This window comes from Hakea prostrata, chromosome 10, assembly GCF_041222555.1.
Source record: "Hakea prostrata isolate BN-2017 chromosome 10, UWA_Hpros_2, whole genome shotgun sequence".
Lineage (NCBI taxonomy): Eukaryota > Viridiplantae > Streptophyta > Magnoliopsida > Proteales > Proteaceae > Hakea > Hakea prostrata.
Window position 1 is genome coordinate 558,216 of NC_142609.1, and position 19,966 is coordinate 578,181.

The 19,966-nt window shown below is 36.6% G+C and overlaps 2 protein-coding genes across 4 annotated transcripts in view; one reads left to right on the top strand and one right to left on the bottom strand.

Moving 5' to 3' along the window:
- Positions 1-2,758: 2,758 nt before the first annotated feature.
- Positions 2,759-5,358, bottom strand: LOC149001278 (microtubule-associated protein). Its single transcript, XM_089137877.1, has 2 exons — positions 4,400-5,358; positions 2,759-3,098 (listed from the first exon to the last, which is right to left on the bottom strand). The coding sequence occupies exons 1-2, from the start codon at positions 5,253-5,255 to the stop codon at positions 3,034-3,036; spliced, it is 921 nt and encodes a 306-aa protein (XP_088994003.1). The 5' UTR covers positions 5,256-5,358; the 3' UTR covers positions 2,759-3,033.
- A 7,106-nt stretch (positions 5,359-12,464) lies between these two features.
- The window catches only part of LOC149001279 (transcription regulator NOT2/NOT3/NOT5 family protein), a 36,512-nt gene continuing 29,010 nt past the window's right edge, over positions 12,465-19,966 (top strand). For 2 of the 3 annotated variants that reach the window (XM_089137245.1, XM_089137244.1), the window contains exons 1-2: positions 12,465-12,706; positions 12,828-12,959. In XM_089137245.1, the coding sequence (XP_088993371.1) occupies positions 12,614-12,706; positions 12,828-12,959 (225 nt within the window). In that variant the 5' untranslated portion in view covers positions 12,465-12,613. The remainder of the gene's footprint in view (positions 12,707-12,827; positions 12,960-19,966) is intronic. The other variant, XM_089137243.1, reaches the window with a different exon arrangement.

Here is a 19,966-nt window from a genome sequence, read left to right on the forward strand (position 1 = left end):
TTTGGACTAAGACTTTGAGGCAAGGGGCGAAAATGGTCTAGATAATATCAAATATAGATATTGGAAGTAACTAAAATCTTGTGGGGAAAGTTAATGTTAAATAATGACTAAAATGACTAGTCCTATCTATACACCTTTTTTACTACAACAACTCATCCTTATCCCAACTACATAGGTTCAGGTACATGTGTCCAGAAAAAGTCAAAAGGCATAAATAGCAATAAGAGAAGAACATCGCAAGAGTCAGCATAAGCCACTTAATCGATACCCTTTCAACAGCTCTTTACGAGGCAAGGCCCAGCCTATACATCTCTTTCCACACTACCTCTCAAAGGGACATGATAAAGCTGCACTAAGCTCAATGAGACCCTTCAATCTGAAGCAAATCACTCCCTTGTACAAGTGTTCAGGGCCTCCACCGGAGAAAATGCCACCTGAAATAGCTGTCGCAAATCTTGAATAGGACTGCCATCAACTGTGCTCTGATCTGTTCAATACTTACACAAATTTTCTTAATCATGGTATCTGCCCAACATTCTGCACCAAACAAATCTTTTTGTGACTCAAGAAAACAAAATAATCATCTAACTAAATACAGTAAGACACACAGATCCATGCTCTCCAATCAGCTATATTGGCAATCATGTATAGTATAAGGGTTAAGCCAACCATGTCGCTCCTCACCATTCACCCAATGGAACACAGCCACACCACCTCAAACAACTCTTTCTAAGTTTGTCATTGATCAAAGGCTCAAAGCTACTCTCAACCCAGCTCTGAAATATGGTCATTTTCTTATCGTATCCTTCCTAATTTTCCCACTCATCCATTTTAACATCTTCATCTCTTCTGCCATTGTTTCTATGACAATTCTTAACAGTCTAGTGCTTCCCTCTGCCCATCCTAGCTGATTGAATGACAATCCTTTGAATTTTTCCTTAACCTGGCTGCTTGGATCTCATCATCCCACCATCATGTCTCCCTAGGCACTGCAGACTACCTTTCATCTCACTATAACATTTTCAGCATCTTTATTTATATAGGCAGTGATTGCAACCCATATCATACTAATCTTGCTTAAGTTCCCTGTTTGCTCCTCACAGATAGAGGCATTCTTACTTACCTACCAAAAAGAGGTATAACTAGAGAAAACCTTTTTGATGTAGCCTCAATAGGATGAGGGCCGACATCCAAGATTAATCAGGGAATCAGCAGCCAAATTACGGTTTCTAAAGCCCTGCAGCTACGGTTTTAGGGCTGTTTAGCGTTTTGGGGATTGAAGGGGTGTGCAGAATTTGGTTAGGGCTTATAGGCTTAGGATTGTTGAAAAACTAAATCTGAACCTTACTGTTTTGGTTTCAGATTCAAGTTCCAGGACTCCAAGGTTTTGAGAAATTAGGGTTTCTAGAGGGTAACTAGGGCTAGGGCTGCTAGATGGAGAGGCGGGGTTGTGATTTAGAAGGGAAAGGGATTCGGTGGAGGGAATTAGGAGATATGGAATCTAGGGTTTTGGGGGAAAAAGAAGTGCCGCGGGAAAGGGGGAGGGAAAACACTAGGGTGCAATGGAGGTAGAAGATTGGATAAAGGGTTGGGACGACTGGACGAGTACTTACCGATTTTAGAAGGTTAGGGATGAAGTTGACCTGAAAGAAAACAATCCACAATGCAGCCACAAGATTCTCCAGAAACAGAAGCCTCAATTCAACCACACTTTCTGCTGTAACTCCTCCGCAAAAATTTTATTCATCACAACTGACTTGTTACAAGCTATTGCTGTGTCGTTATAGCCTTTAATAAACAACTCCTAATAGTACTCAATTTTGTTTGCTTTTGCTTAGAGCCTTTTGGCTTTGTTAGAGCTATGCCCTTTGTATTTTGTTGTTCTTTTCCTTCCCCTTCTTCCCTTTTGTTAATAAATAATTTACTCATCCAGGGAAAAAAAACCCGCATAACTAAAATAGGACTTCAATTTAACTACTCCTAGGCTGAACCAAATAACAAAATAAAAATATATTTTAACTCCTATCAACATTCTGAATTTGAATAGACCTAACTGGTTGATTAGGACTGCCCGGAATAACAAAATTGCACAAATTGCATATCAAACTTCCTGTGCTTCTGGGAAGTGCCGCATGGTGCTGGGCAACAATCCTCGGTCTTCTTTGGCCCTTGGGGCCCCTCTTGGAATGGTAGTGGGGTCCCACTTTTCCATCAAATTGGAAAAGTTTCCCTTCTTTCGGGACATTTTCTTCCTGATTTTCAATATAATTTTACCCAATAGTGCTAGCAATGAATAGTACAAGTGAAACTCTCTAATGACACTGGGATTGGGAGTTCTGACCTCTGCTGGTTTTCTAGCAAAATTGGAAAAATCCAACTTTGGTGGTTCTAACAAATCAGAATGCATGAAACATTCAATTTATCAGCAGGAAATAAAAACAAGAGAAGACATTTTCAATTTTTAAACTTGAAGTTTCACCAGTGAAAACCCTCCTTCCCAATTGGTCAGTGGTTCAAAAACATTAAGCCCATGGCTCATGTAAATTTTGTAGAACTCAGAAGAGTTACATATTAACCCATTCTTGGTCCAACCTGATGTAATGGTTTGTTGCTGGCATCTTGTTCTTTGAACTGCATCACCATGAAAAGTTTACATTGAGACTACTATCCAATCTCAACATTAACTGTAGGCAAAATATAACTTAGCAAGTTTAAAAAGAATCGATACGAATGAATACTAATCCAATAAAACATTCTAAATGTAACACATGCCAATAAGATCTAAAAGCCAGCAACATCAGCAAGTAATGCGAAGAACTTAATCAAAGGATTTGCTAAGCACAGCAAAGGTATCCAACACTCTCCATGATCAATACAAGAAACCTATCAACAAGTTCAACAAATCAAGCCTGAACAAATTATCTTCCTACAAACACTCTGGAAGGCAAGTTACTTATCTGGTTTGCCTCTGCAAAAGGTATCGTGTTTGGTGGAGTTGAGAAGTTGTGCAGAAATTAAGGATAAAGAGTTGAATTATGTTAGTTGGGTATTCTCGTTGCAACAGTCTGTCACCAGGGCAGCACATTGGTAAGTTATGGCTGAAAAAGAAACAGAAACTGGTCAGTCATGATAACTGGTACTCAAACAGGTCTTAGTCATGACTTCCGTACAAGCCAAAAAGAAGAAATAGAAGAAATAGAAGAAAAGAGACCCTTACCCCCAACAGAAAAGACTTGGTAGCCATCTCCATTGATCCGGCAACTCCTATAACCCATACATGGGACTTCTTATTTATTGCAAGTCTAGACACAACTGAGTGCCATGTCCAATTAATGAAGTTGAGATGATCTTCTAAAACTAATATTGTTCTAGGTGACACAAGTAGATAGTATTTCCACATATCAAAAATAAAGAACACTATAAATCTTCTGTCATTCCCTACCATTAACCTATAACCTTCAAATAACATTATCTTTTCAATCAAGTTTTGTTGTGCTGTAATTATATTTCTGTTGTAACTGAAAGAGCAGAGGAAATAAATGGAGCATACTCACCAAGGGACATGTAAATCATGATGCTAACCCATGACTCTTATTCTTATTTAGAGAAATCCACAAAACAGGTCACGACTCGAGTACAAATATCAGCAAGTATGGTGTAGAAATTGTAACCAATGGAACTCTCATTTTATTAACAATAACCTGCTATATCCAACCAATACAGTTGATCAGGATCAGTTGGCTGGGTCCCTTTCAACCGGGTAGTTCAACCCAGGACAACCAAGTAAAACTTAGGATGGTACAAAGATTAACAATGTAAGAGGACTGGCAAGAATATGAAGCAAAGAACCAACAGGCATTGCGCCTATTGCTTATCAAATTAGAGAAACCCCAAGTTAGAAGACCATTAAGAAACCTGATATTGACATGGGGAAACTTAAGAGAACCATTGGTGACAATCTTTAGGCAAAACTTAAAACTTTTGTATGGAAAAACACCACCAGCGTATCCACTGAAAGAGAAACTCTCAAGCTGGACATGCATCTGTTCAGTTACAAGAGTGATCACAATCACTTTCTCCTATTTGATTCAGTATCGATCAAACATTAGTAAAATAATAACATTTTGTCATCTTTTTTGTTCTTTTTTTCGTATAATGACTACCAATTGGTTTTTTGGAAAAACTAATTCTTCACTTGCTTGAACGGATGATTACATCCTTTTTACTTTTAATTCCTCCCAGCATGTCTCTTCACTAGAAAGAGGTGTGAAATAACAGAGAATGCAGTCATATACAAGACCAAAGACTAAATAAAACATACGCAGTCAAGGCTTCTATAAGCAGTACCAAAACACACTCCTTAAATGTTCTAATCACTTCCCGCGCTTGATGGACTTACGCAATCCGATAGGTGCAGCATGTTGCTCCGATTTCCGGCCACGGGTCCGAGACCCTACTCCGTCCAGACCACCACTCGATGGCGATGACCCATTAGTCATTTTATTGGCAGCGGATCTCCTGTTCTTTTGAGGAGCTTCCGGGCTGCTCTCCCGCGTATCTTCTACTTCTTCTGTGTCACCGTCATTGAGAAGCAGAATTCGTCGTCGTCTAGTGAGAGGAGAGATTTGGGTTGATGAATTGGTAATAGGTTCATTGTTCCTGATCTCATTCTCCTTCAAATTGCTTGCTTTGTTAGACTTTAAAGAATCAGAGGAATCGTTGCTCTCACCCTTGGACTTTGCTTTAGAATTCACTTTGTTCGCAGTCGCTGGACTAACTAAAGCAGCACGAGCAGAAGCAGACTTGTCGAACGCATCTCCAAGATTCCTCTCTGAGCTTTTACGAATAGGAGTCCTCGCGACCTCTTCTTCGCCTTCTTCCGATCCTTCATCCGCATCATCTTCACTGATGAGCAGAGCCCGTTTTCGAGGAGAAAGAGATGGAGGTACTGAAGTGGATCTGGGGATTTTGTTCATACCCTGTTTCTTCTTTTTCTTAAAACTCCTCTCCTTCTGTGCCCTTAGCTTCTTGATGCTGCCCTCGATCCTGCCCTGTAGCCTGTGACGTTTGAAGTTGAGACCACCCATGGACCAATGCGCGTCGCTGGCCCAGGTGAGAAACGGATCCAGGACCGTCGACGGCGGATCTACCCTACTTCCATCATCGCTCAGCTTCACGTCTGTGTAGAATCGGGGCCTCGGCAGGCTGCTTCCGTAAAACTTTCCCGGACCCAAAGCCCCAATGCGCACAACCATGGCGATTAACTACAGAACCAGATGACTTAGAGGTATGAAGGGATGAGAGTCGGAATCTCTTTGGCGTCCACTGCACCTTCGTGTATTCCAAGTTTTATAATGGGAGAGAGGGGCGAGTTGTACCATTTGTTGAGAGATGCCGTCGATGACCTAGCGCTGTTTAGGGCGCGATGCTTTTGGCGCCAACGTTTGGCGGTAAAAATCAAAAACGTAAAAGCCAATCCCGCCAAAAGCCGAACAAGCAATTCGATTGGCGCGTCTGAGGTCAAAAAAGGAAATTTATCGCCCCTTGTGGGAACTGGGAACGTGGCAAATGGCCCCTTACGACAATTAACAAACTAAGGCTGCGTTTCTTTGCAAATGTGGGGGTGGAAAAAAATATATATATAGGTCCCATATATAATGGAGTGAGGAAAAACGAAAAAAAAAGGGTGGGGGAAGGGGGATGGGGGGGGGTTCGTTTTTTTCTTCCCATCCAAATATCCCTAATTTTTGGAGTGAGAAAACAACGGGAAAATTAGTTGCCACAAAGGCTCTTTTTGGTATCAATTATCATTGTCAATTATGAGAAATTTTCATTATTTTAAATTGTTTGGCATCTATCCTGAATTTTATTTTTTTTTAAAATAATAGAAAAATCTTCGAAATCCATAATGAACTTTTTGTCCATTATGGATTATGATGGAATTTCATTATCTTCATTTGTGTAATTTTACTTAAAGTTCTATAAGTAAGATGAGGGTAAAATAGTCAATACACATTCTTTTACCCTAACAACCAAACTTTATCCTTCCTTTTAGACTAGAAAACTATCAAAAGTTTGTTTTTCCAATAATTTTTTATCCTTGACCCCAAATTTATTCCAATAAACCATTTCATAATTTATTTTCAATAAAATTCACCAACCATTTTTTTGACCAATAATGAAAAGAGATAATGATGTAAAAGGGGATATCTTCCTTCCAATTTTCTTATATTTGAAGAAAAAAATATATTTTTGTTTTTTTAATTTTTTACAATAAACAAAAGGCCAATGAAAGGTATGGAACATGGGCTATATTTAAAAAATATATTTTTATTTTTTTAATTTTTTTTGGTAAATGAAAATATATTTGTATCAAACATTAAATAATGAGTGGCGTACACTAGTTCGATTCAATTGAATATTGGGGTTTTTTTTTTTTTTTCTTCCCTTTTTTTGGTTGTAAAACTTGAATTTATTCAACAAAACATGCAAAGCTCAGGTTCGAAGAATCTAGGAGACAATGTAATTATGTAACTATGGAGTGGAAATATGAAAAGTTGTCGTGCATGTCAATGACAATGCCTTCTGGACCAGAGTGTCCACTGTAGAATCAAAAACCCTTGGAATATAGGTAAACCCTTTTCGTTTTTTTTTTTATTGGAAACAACCTTTTAATCAAAAGAATGAGAACAACCCGAGGAACTCGAAACAGATCAGAGAATCCATGGAGTAGAAGCTAGCCAACTCGTCCTATCCGAAATAGGTGAAGACCACCTATATGTAAAACCACAATAATTAAATAGGATTGTAAGGTAACAATATCATAAAAAAATACACTCTGTAGGAGTAGGAGCCCCATCTTGGCACTTAATATATCAGACCAGGGCTTGATTATCTGTCTTCATTATAACTCGACATGCATTGCTGTCTAGAAGTTGTTGCATCCCATTATGCACGCCTAACACTTTTCTATGCAATACACTCCTTCCTGTCTACACCACTCAAATAGTGAGTTGACTTCACCAGATTCTTCATGGTAGATTAATCCAACACTTGTAGTCCTTGCCACCTCATCAAAAGTCGTATATGAGTTGTATTTCAACACCTATGGCAATGGTGCACACCATTGATTATTTTGTTATTGATCACGTCCCACACAAGGTTGTGAATCCAAAAACACCATTTTGTGTTGCCACAATAGTATATTGTGGACGCCAAATACAACAACAATAAGCCTTGTCCCAACTAAATGGACAGAGGAGGCAGATAGCGCGTCATTTTGAGAAGTCAGTGGAGAAAAGCTAGATGACTCCCTTCATTGCAAAACTATAAAAGAATACCCTCACTTATAAGATAACACAAATAAACAAATCATACATAATTTAACTTTTGCTTCCACTAAACTTTATCAATTTTGTGACATATTACATTTCATTTTTCTTTAATTCTTTCTTTCGAGTATTGGACTCATGTAATTCATCTATTTAATTATTTGGAATATTATTGCTCTTGATTTTTTTTTTTTGAGAAAATGATACTTTATATTAATAGAAATAAATAGAATAAAAACAATAATACAGGATTAGGTTCTAAAAAACCTACGACTTTGTCGCTCTTCTACAACATATTGAGAGAGCTGAGCAGGCAAAGAGAGAGGATCCAACAAAATTTCTTGGTCCGACGTTGCCAATCCGGCTAAAAAATCCTTGCACCTATTATTCTCCCTAACACCATGCACCAAAATATACTACTAAAACAAAGATCTAAAGTGAAGAATATCCTCAACAATGTGTAGTATCCTCCAATGTGGGCGGTAAGTACCTAGTAAAGTCCTAATTGCCACTTTGGAGTTTGAATGTACCAAAACCTTATTACAGTCGTATTGCTGCACAAATTGCAAGCATCTCAGCATGAAAAACACTCACATTAGCACATCCACCAGAACAAGCAAAAATAACATCACTTATGCAATTTCGAGCCATAACACTATACCCTCCAATATGTCCCAGGAGAGAACCTTCACAGTTGATCAGGATCCAACCCCATGGCGGTGGTAACCAATAATGAACAGAACTCTTAACCTGGACAAAATAAACCGAAATACCCCAACTAGAGAAGAATTGTCTTTGTCTCGGGCAATCCTCCACCACTAGCTTTGCAAATTGAAACCATAATCGGGTCATCTTAGCCACTAAGTAAAAGATGTCAAGGTCACTCCGAGAGCCCTTCTGAAAGGTACGATTATTCATTTCCTGCCACAAAAAGTAAATCATTGTAACAAAGCTGAATCGTCTCACATCATTCAAGCTATCGGATCCCCTTAAATGCTCAATGCACCATTGCAAGGCGTCTGCCCACGAGAGAGGACCAAGATCCTTGAGCCCATGAAGGATCATGAGAAGGCTCCAAACACCAAAATGAGAAAGGACAAGAGAATAAGATATGAGCATGCGATTCTCCTACCGATTATTGTGTGCATTTATTATCATTGATAGTAAACCGTGGATCTTGTGACTGTGAATCACACCCACGGGTTGTCGGACATGACCAATACCGGCGGGAGAGGTGTAACAACATGAGACACTTGATGCACCTCTCCACTTCATCCACCCAATTGTAATTATTTATGAAACATCATCTTCTATACCACATTATTTTATTTATGATTTAACCTATGTACCTAAAATAATCAACTTGAGGAATTTCACCACCTCATCGTTTGCTCGATCATGACTAAAGTTACAAACTATACATTATGTCTTAGTTCAACTTAATTTAAAGCCTCTTGATGCCAAAGCTAATATTTATGATTATGATTTGGTATTAATCCTCTCTTAAGTCTCGTCTATCAACACAATATTGTCAAAAAAAAAAAAAAAAACCAAGGGACCTCGTCTTGAATGTCTTTGGGTAATTTATTTATTACAAGTGCAAATAAATATGGATTTAAATTTGAGAATTGACGTATCCTAACTGTAATTGGGAATTCATTACTTTGTACCCACGTTGTTCTTGCACTTGTCACTAAAACGTCATACATATCATTTACTATGTCTACATTTACTTGTAATACTTATTTTATCAAATACTTGACAATTAACGCTCTATGAACTCTATCATAAGCTTTTTTCTAGCTTTATAAATACCATATGAAGGTATTCCTACGCTCTCTATATATTTTCATAAGTCTCATAATTAGGTAATTAGCCTCCATTGTAGTATTTCTGGCATAAACCCCAAGGGATTCTCCATAATTGTGGTTAGGTGTCTCAAATTGGTTTCAATTACTATCTCTCATATTTTCATAGTATGACTCTTCAATTTAATATCATTATAGTAATTACAACTTTGAGTATCTCACTTATTTTTATAAATTGTAACCACAATGCTTCTTCTTCATTTATTTAGCATTTTTCTTGTTCTCATAATTTTATTAAACAACGTAGTCAACTAAACTAGCCCACGGGTTCCTAAGCTCTTCTATACTTCTATTGGGTTTTCATTAGGACCTTGTGTCTTCTAAGATATTCTATACTTCTATTGGGATTTCATCAATATCTTGTATCTTCCCTGATTTTATCCTCCTTGGTGTTTATTTTACTTTGGACATCGAAAATTTTCGTATATATGTTTAAAAATTAATGCTTTGGTGAATGGTGTAATTGTTAGAATAAGAGGTGCTTGAAGCATGCTAGTTTAATAAACTAGAGGAATATATTTTCCATTTTTTCCTAATATCCTCATCACATGCAAGTATTTTATCATCACTATTTTTAATACATCTAATATGGTCAATATCTCTACTCTTCCTATTCCTTATTTATCTATTTTATAAATATATTTTTTCCCTTCATTCGTGCCCAACTTATTATATTACTCTTTATACTTCTTCTCCCTTATTTTTCCCGCAATTTTTGTAACTTTATTTTTTGCCAGCCTAGACAATAGTCTAGACATTTGAAGATCCTCAACATCCTTAGTTATTTGCATGTCTTAAAATTAGCTTTATTATTTATAATGGCAGCTTGAACCTCACTATACCACCACCAAGTCTCTTTATAAGAATGGAGTTTTTCTTTTAATTCACCTATGACATTTGTAGCTATCTTTTTTATATACATAGACATCTCATTCTATATCGCATTAGTGTCCCCCTCAAAATCTCATTTTCATTGTTTGACTACTTCATTAGCAAATGATTTGAATTTAAGAGCACTCACCTTTCAAGTTCCACCATCTTATCTTGTGATAGTTAACTTTGTACATTTTATAAGTTTTTGGGGTTAGGCATATATCCAATACCACAAGTCTATATTGTGCAGTTAAGATTTCCTCTTGTATCACATTGTAATCATTGGACAACAATCTAACAATCATTATAGTTATAAATAAATTTATTTGGCTTGTATGACGTCAAATTTTTTTGTTTGTTTGTTTGGTAAAATGACGTCCACTTTTGAATGTAGTTAAATGTTCATATAATTTTTTGAAGTAAGTATTTACAATAGATAGATCAAAAGCAACAACAAATTATAAAATTGAATTCATTTTCTCATTCCCCTTTCCAAAACCATATCCTCCACGTATACTCTCATAACTTCTTTGATATTTTCTAATATGTTCATTTAGATCACCTCCTATGGTAATATTTTATCCTCGATAAATTCATTGCATTATCCATCAATATTCTCCCAAAACTAACTATAGAATTCCATTTAATCATACTTGAGGAGCATATGCACAAATTATATTTACAATATATTTATCCATTACAAGCTTGACATCAATAATCCTAGCACCCGCTATTTTAACATCCATCGCATCATTCTTAAAATAGTTATCCACTATTATACCTACCCTTTTTTTTTTTTTTGTTTAGCTTTATTCCTAGTCTACCATAGTTTAGAGTTATACAACTCTATAGCTTTCTACCCTTCAATATAGTTTTTTGGATGCAAGCTATATTAATTATTAATTTTCTCATAACATATATCAATTTTAAACTCTTACCTGTTAAATATCATATGTTACAAGATGCCAATCTAATCCTACGTTGGTGGACTAGCTTATTTACTTGCACTCGTCCACGGCAAGGGAACCCTTGCATACTTATCATCACATCCGGGCGTCGATGCAACGCGTTGCTTACAGAGGACGTTATAACTAATCTTTACCCACTTATCACCACACTCAGTTTATAGTGTAGCGCGTTGCTTCTTTTGTCGAGGAACACTCTAACGTAACATTTATCATATAAGGTAAAATCCATGAAAAATGGTTTAGCTAAATTTTTTTCCGGTGCTGACTGCCGAACCAATCCTCATTCTTTACCTAGGCTTCGGATTGGCAATAAAACACTGGCATAGTTTGGCAATGATTATTGGTGCTTCTCACCTATATGGGCAAGAAAATAGTTTATAGTGTGCTTGTCCATTAACTCATTTCACCAAGATGAAAATCTTGTTTGGTAAAACCATAATTGGCACATATCATAGGGTACAAAATATTGTTTGACAAGTGCAAAAAGGTGGGCAACCATTAAATGAGAATGAGAGATGTATAAAAAGTAGTATAATCTTTATTTTTATTTCACCTCATTTTACATCTTTTTTTCATTCCAAATAGTAATGTTAACTACTCCCACAAATTTTCCAACTTTATTCAATGGTTATGATTAGTTTTCACAAAATCAATGGTTAAAAGTCCAAACGTTTTGTTTTGTTTATTTTATAATACAAACGTTTTGGTAATGTATTAATTAGGAGATTCTGCTATTACTATCATGGTAAAAATATGAAAAAAATTACGTAATTTGCTTCTTTTAAGGATCATTTTTACAAAAATAGCCAATTAATATTTCACTTAATGAAATTAGTTAAAACTGAGCTTGTGTTTATAAAACTATCGAAAATAGTGATTTTTTTATATATTTTGACAGTTTTACCCCTAGAATAATTGACCACATCAACGTATGAGAGAGAATGTTCAAAGGGTGTGTGACGTTTAGATAAAGTAGTGATTTTTTCCTGAGGTATTGTTATTTTATGGGTAAAAATTTACTATTTTAGGTAGTTTTGTAAATTTAAATCTAATTTTAAGTTTTTAATTAGTGTTGTTAATTGAAACATTGATTGACTATTTTTGTTAAAAAACTTAATGTCAATTATATTCCGACTGCAGTCAAAACAGTCAATTTTTTTTTTTGTTTGGCTGCCTGCCATTCGCTATTGAAATCAAAATGCTAAACCCCGTTATCGATCATAGACGGGATGCGACTTTTATACTCGTTCGAAATACGCACAGTGGATCCGTCACAAAAAAAAAAAAAAAAAGAAAAAGAAAAATGATCTAGAAAAACATGAAATCATCTAACGGCCGCAACGATTCGATCATTTTGGAACTTATGATTGTCAACGGTTCTGATTGTTTTCATATCTCGACAGGCGAAACTCTACGGTCTCGGACTGTCGAACCATTTATATTTCTTCTGCACTCACGGCTTCGGAACGGAAAGCCCTGAAAACAGAAACCTAGAAGATCTAAATCGAAACTCCATTGTTAAATGTGAAGCCCTCACACTGGTCGTACTTGACTACCTTCCTTCAGCTTCATCATGGGAGCTAGCCGAAAGCTTCAGGGAGAGATCGATCGGGTCCTCAAGAAGGTCCAAGAAGGCGTTGATGTTTTCGACAGCATCTGGAACAAGGTGCTTTCTGATGAACATGCACCGAGGAATAAATGTTACGAATATTGAATTTTCTCTCCACATTGTTGGGAGTGATTTTTCTCTGTCGCTAGTCAACACTGATGGTTATTTTGATGTCTAGGTTTACGATACTGACAATGCGAACCAGAAGGAGAAATTCGAGGCAGATTTGAAGAAAGAGATTAAGAAGCTTCAGAGATACCGAGACCAGATTAAGACATGGATACAGTCGAGTGAGATCAAGGACAAGAAGGTTAGGGACTGCTACCTGTTACTTTTCGTTTTTCAGAAGTATTAGAAGTATATGGTTCCTTTTTGAAATTTATTGGCTTTATGAACTTCATAAAATAGACAACTGCAAGATCGGAATTGTAATGTGATCACTTTAGCCACTAAGACTAAAGTACATTACACGAGCAAACGCAGTTTTTGATATACTGAGATAGCTAATGTGAGGCATCCATTTCTATGTTATTTTCATTATATTTGATTCATTTTGCTAATTATTCAGTCGTTAGGATTTCCTCTGTGATTCTCATTTGGATGGTTTGGTGAAGGTTTGACAACTTGCGGCCACCTAAACTCTCCAAGTTGCTTTAGGAGTCACCCTTCATTACAGTACTATTATTAGTTCTTCAAGAATAGGCGTGGCAAAATATAAAGAGTCTGGTTTATTGGAGTTGTATATAAGCTTTTCTCGGTGCCTTGCAAAAATTTTTGCTTATTCATGAGAATAAAATCGGTTTTAGTGTACACTAGATGCATTGCATCAGAGCTTTTTTTGAATTCTGGATATGAGAGAAAACTTTAAGCAATTGATTGAATAAACTTTCTTGGTAAGAAAAGAAAATTCAACGATCAAATTTGACTTGATACTTTATAATAGTTCATTAGATAAAAATAATGCCAACAAGGGAAATAAAGAATGTGGGTTTCATAAGGGATTAATCTTGTGAACTTTCATTTTTTTCCCTAGCAAGATGCTGGTTTCGTGTGATATCTTACTTGTCAAAACAATAAACTGAAGATGCTTTTCTATTGCATATATTTTACTCAATGTCATAGGCATTTGCCAAACCTTAGGTTGAATACTATCAAAATGAGCCTGCTATCTATAGGCCTACCACAATTGGTTATTTCCATTGATAGAATAGACTCTGTTACTAGTGTTGAAATATCCTACTTGTGTCAGAGCTTCAACTGCTGCCTTTGTTGAAAATGCATATCCAACTAGGCCTGTCACAAGATCCCAAATGGCAACAAGGCCCTCAGGAATTGCATAGATGTGGTATGAGTGAACATTTCTTGCGGGACTCTCCAAGACAGAGGCAAAGGTTGTATTCCGGAGGAGAGACTACAACTACTTATTTTAAAGGACAACAATAAGGAGAGCTTGAGGATGTCAAAGAGACTATTGTGATTGAGGAGGGTGAATTCCAACATGCCAATAGCAATTTACCTCACTTCTAAGGCTCTTTTTGGTATCAATTATCATTCTCAATTATGAGAAATTTTTAGGATGTTGAGGATCTTCAAAGGTATAGGTTAGATAGAAATGAAGCTAAGAAAATTGCGGGAAAAACAAGGAGAAAGAAGTATGAAGAGTTATACAATAAGTTGGGCACGAAGGAAGGGGAAAAATCTATTTATAAGATAGCTAAGATGAGGGATAGGAAGAGTAGAAATCTTGACCATGTTAGATGTAATAAAAATGGAGATGGTAAAGTATTAGTTTGTGAGGAGGACATTTAGAAAAGATGGGAAACCTATTTCTCTAGTTTATTAAATGAGCATTCTTCAAGCACTTATGATTCGGACGCTTACACCTTTCACCAAGGCATCAATGTCTAAACTTATATCCATAGAATTTCGATGTCCGAAGTAAAAGAAGCTTTAAGGAGGATGAAACTCGGCAAGACACAAGGTTCTGATGAAATCCCAATTTATGGAAGAACTTAGGAACCCATGGACTAGTTTGGTTGACTAAGTTGTTTAATAAGATTATGAGTATAGGGAAAATGCCAGATGAATGGAGGAGAATCGTTGTGGTTCCAATTTACAAAAATAAAGGAGTTATTCAAAGTTGTAATAACTATAGGGGCATTAAATTGATGAGCCATACGATGAAATTATGGGAGAGAATAATTGAAACCCGTTTGGGACACTTAATTACAGTTACGGAGAACCAATTTGGGTTTATGCCGGGAAGATCTACAACGGAGGCTATTTACCTAATTAGGAGACTTATGAAAAGGTATAGAGAATGCATGATAGACCTTCATATGGTATTTATTGACCTAGAAAAAGCTTATGATAGAATCCCTAGAGCGTTAATTTGGCAAGTACTAGAGAAAAGAAGTGTTGCAAGTAAATATGTAGCTATAGTTAAGGATATGTATGATGGTTCGATGACTAGTGTTAGAACAGTGGGGGTACAAAGTAATGAATTCTCGATAACAGTTGGGCTACACCAAGGGTCAACTTTAAGCCCATATGTATTTGCACTAGTAATAAATGAATTAACCAAAGACATTCAAGATGAGGTCCTCTGGTGTATGTTTTTTGCGGATGATATTGTGTTGATTGATGAGACTCAAGTGGGGATTAATACCAAATTAGAATCATGGAGAGTAGTTTTGGAATCAAAAGGCTTTAAACTTAGTAGATCGAAGACAGAATATCTAGTTTGTAACTTTAGTCATGATCGGGCAGATGATGAGTTGGTGATACTTGATGATAAAAAGATTCCTCAGAGTGATTGTTTTAGGTACCTAGGTTCAATCATAAGTAAATGAGGTGATTTAGAGGTAACAAGATGGACAAGCAAACTGCCGCAAGGTACAAGGTCTCGGGCTGGTCCCGCTGGACAGAAGAATCTCGCCCGCTTATGTGGATGGGGGGTTCAGCATTCCCTAACCCCTATGCCAGCTAAACGAGAAGCAGCTGGAGAAGTGAGCTTCAGCACTTGGATGACTTTGCTGCGGAATAGCAAGAACCGCTTCATTGACAAATCGGATGAGGTTTCCCAAAGAATTAAAATAGGGTGGATGAAGTGGAGAGGTGCGTCCGGGTTCTTATGTGATCGGAGTATTCCATTAAAGCTTAAAGGAAAATTTTATAGGACTGTTGTTCGACCAACTATGATGTATGGTGCAGAGTGTTGGGCTGTTAAAAAGAATCATATAGATAAACTCAGTGTAGCAGAAATGAGGATGCTAAGATGGATGAGTGGCAAAACTAGGATGGATAAGATAATAAATGATCATATTAGAGTTGGTTTGGGAGTTGCTCCCATAATTGATAAGCTTCGAGAAAGTCGTTTGAGGTGGCATGACCATGTTCAACGGAGACCTATAAATGCCACTGTATGGAGAAGTGAATAATCCATATTGAAGGAACTAGAAGAGCTAGGGGTAGACCTAAGATAACCATAGGAGAAGTGGTGAGAAAGGATATGTATAGCTTAGGCCTTGTATCTAGCATGGCCTCGAACAGAACTAATTGGAGGGCAAGAATCCATGTAGCCGACCCCATTTAGTTGGGACAAGGCTTGTTGTTGTTGTTGTTTCATTATTTTAAATTGTTTGGCATCTATTGTCAGTTTTATTTTTATTTAAAATAATAGAAAAACCTCCAAAATCTATAATAGACTTTTGTCTATTATGGATTATGGTGAGAATCTTATTCTCTTCATTTATGCGTAGGTTTACTTAAAATTTTATAGTTAAGATGAGGGTAAAATAGTCAATACACATTTTTTTTATTTATAAAAATCATATTTCCCCCCCTCTTTTCTCACTTGCTACTCACTATCATTTCCTAACAATTTTTTATTTTAACACCAAACCTATTTTTGACAAAATTTACCAAATCATTTTTCATTCTTGTACTTGCTTCTTTTAATTAGGCATAATAGAGAATGAGAATTGATACCAAAAAGAGCCTAAGCTATTGGGAGTGATTGGTTTTGGGACAACGTATTTAGCCCTGGTGCACCATAATGGTTTATTATGGACTTGGGCAGTTGTGGAAATGTGTCTTTGGTTTTTGTGAAGAAGTAAGAACTTGCAGACCTGCGGTCACACCACATTCTTCTATCTACACGTACTCTTAAGAGTCACTTCTCAAATCCTTATGGTGATGTAGCTGGCATAGGTTCAACTAAGGATAACAATGTAATTTATTTAATATTGTATTTTACTTTCTTTATTATTATTATTTTTTATAAAAGTCGTACATGAGTTTAGAAGTATTGTTTTACATGAGTGTAGGAGTACAATTAGTCAGTTAGAGTCCCAAATAGAGTTAAAACATTATTTGGTTTCAAATTAGGAATAGAAAAATATTTTTGTACTCCCATTATAGAGAACTACTTGATGAGTTTTATTTTTACCACTGCTTAATGAGTGTTACTAATTCCAATCCCACTCCATTAATTCTTTTTAAGTTCCGCTAAGTTGCCTAATTTGATCAAAAGGAAAGCTCCATTCTTATAGAGAGACGAGGTGGTGGGATAGTGAGGTTCAAGCTGCCATTAAGAATAAAAAAGCTAGTTTTAAGACATGACAAAGAACTAAGGATGTTGAGGATCTTCAAAGGTATATGTTGGATAGAAATGAAGTTAAGAAAATTGCGGGAAAAGCAAGGGAAAATAAGTATGAAGAGTTATACAATAAGTTGGGCACGAAGGGAGGGAAAAAATCTATTTATAAGATAGCTAAGATGAGGGATATGAAGATTAGAGATCTTGACCATGTTAGATGTATTAAAAATGGAGATGGTAAAGTTTTAGTTTGTGAGGAGGACATTAAGAAAAGATGGGAAACCTATTTCTCTAGTTTACTAAATGAGCATTCTTCAAGCACTTATGATTTGGACGATTACACCTTTCACCAAGGCACCAATGTCCGAACTTATATACGTAGAATTTCGATGTTCGAAGTAAAAGAAGCTTTGAGGAGGATGAAACTCGGTAAGACACAAGGTCCTGATGAAATCCCAATTGAAGTATGGAAGAACTTAGGAACCCATGGACTAGTTTGGTTGACTAAGTTGATTAATAAGATTATGAGCACAGGGAAAATGCCAGATGAATGGAGGAGAAGCGTTGTGGTTCCAATTTACAAAAATAAAGGAGATATTCAAAGTTGTAATAACTATAGGGGCATTAAATGGATGAGCCATACAATGAAATTATGGGAGAGAATAATTGAAACCCGTTTGGGACACTTAACTATAGTTATGGAGAACCAATTTGAGTTTATGCCGGGAAGATCTACAACGGATGCCATTTACCTAATTGGGAGACTTATGGAAAGGTATAGAAAATGTAGGAAAGACCTCCATATGGTATTTATTGATCTAGAAAAAGCTTATGATAGAGTCCCTAGAGCGTTAATTTGGCAAGTACTAGAGAAAAAAAATGTTGCAGGTAAATATGTAGATATAGTTAAGGATATGTATGATGGTTCGGTGACTAGTGTTAGAACAGTGGCGGGACAAAGTAATGAATTCTCGATAACAGTACTACATCAGGGTCAACTGTAAGCCCATATCTATTTGCACTGGTAATGGATGAATTAACCAAAGACATTCAAGATGAGGTCCCCTGGTGTATGTTTTTTGCGGATGATATTGTGTTGATTGATGAGACCAAGTGGGGATTAATACGAAATTAGAATCATGGAGAGTAGCTTTGGAATCAAAAGGCTTCAAACTTAGTAGATCGAAGACATAATATCTAGTTTGTAACTTTAGTCATGATCGGGCAAATGATGAGGTGGTGATACTTGACGATAAAGAGATTCCTCAGAGTGATTGTTTTAGGTACCTAGGTTCAATCATAAGTAAAAGAGGTGATTTAGAGGATGAGGTTTCCCAAAGAATTAAAATAGGGTGGATGAAGTGGAGAGGTGCATCCGGGGTCTTATGTGATTGGCGTATTCCTTTAAAGCTTAAAGGAAAATTTTATAGGACCATTGTTCGACCAGTTATGATGTACGGTGCAGAGTGTTGGGCTGTTAAAAAGAATCATATAGATAAATTCAGTGTAGCAGAAATGAGGATGCTAAGATGGATGAGTGGCAAAACTAGGATAGATAAGATAAGAAGTGATCATATTAGAGTTGATCTAGGAGTTGCTCCCATAAGTGATAAGCTTTGTGAAAGTCGTTTGAGGTGGCATGACCATGTTCAACGGAGACCTATAAATGCCACTGTATGGAGAAGTGATATAATCCATATTGAAGGAACTAGAAGAGCTAGGGGTAGACCTAAAATAACCTTAGGAGAAGTGGTGAGAAAGGATATGTATAGCTTAGGCCTTGTATCTAGCATGGCCTCGAACAGAACTGATTGGAGGGCAATAATCCATGTAGCCGACCCCATTTAGTTGGGACAAGGCTTATTGTTGTTGTTGTTGTTGTAGAAGCCTCTCATGTTCTCGAAATTGTACTAGTTTAAGGATCAGTTCTAGCACCTAGCTGGCTGTTCTTCAAGAACAGTAAGTTCTGTTATGAAATTCTCAGTTCTAATCTTGTAATTTCTCAAAATTTATTTCCCCTTTTCTGGGGTTTTGTTTTCTCTAAACCTATCTCCAGTGAAACTAATCATTTGAATCCACTGGAAGTCTATCCCACAACCTATACACTGCATTCCCTTCATCCTGTAGAATTCATGTTAAATTACCATCCAAGATCCTTGGTTTTACCCCCCTTTTTTGGAACTTTGAATTCACCAATAGAGCCCTGAATTCTGCAAATCCAACCATTAAAACCTTGCAAAATTGGGCCAACATTTACCTTGCACCTACTTCTTACTCGATTTAAGTTACAGCACATCCCACCACTATAACCTATGTTCTTGTGTACCCTAACAAACTACCCAAAATCCTGAAACCCTAAAACCCTAACTTTTTCAAGAAACCTGCTTCTACCCATTTCATTTGTTTCAAACTTGAGACAGTCTCTTACTACATTATTTACTTACACCCTTTAAATCTTGACCAAATCAAATATCCTAGAACCCTGTTGGCTTGTTTCAATCCCGTAACCATTTTGGCCCACCATAATTAATACCAATCTCCTCCACGTGACAAACACCTTAACCATCTTATCCCACAAGCTATCTTTTAACGTTTCACCATTTTTATCTGACATTGAACGCAAATCTAACCATAACAACTTGAGTTGGTTCTTGAGAGACTTCCTTATTGGCCCTTAGTCAGTTAGTTGAACCTGTCCAATCTAACGGTACATCATA

Excerpts from the sequence above, each read along its gene's own strand:
- LOC149001278 (XM_089137877.1), bottom strand. The coding sequence starts at position 5,255 with ATGGTTGTGCGCATTGGGGCTTTGGGTCCGGGAAAGTTTTACGGAAGC. Across the intron at positions 3,099-4,399 it reads TGCTGCACCTATCGGATTGC|CCATAACTTACCAATGTGCT; the intron begins GTAAGTCCATCA and ends TTTCTTTTTCAG.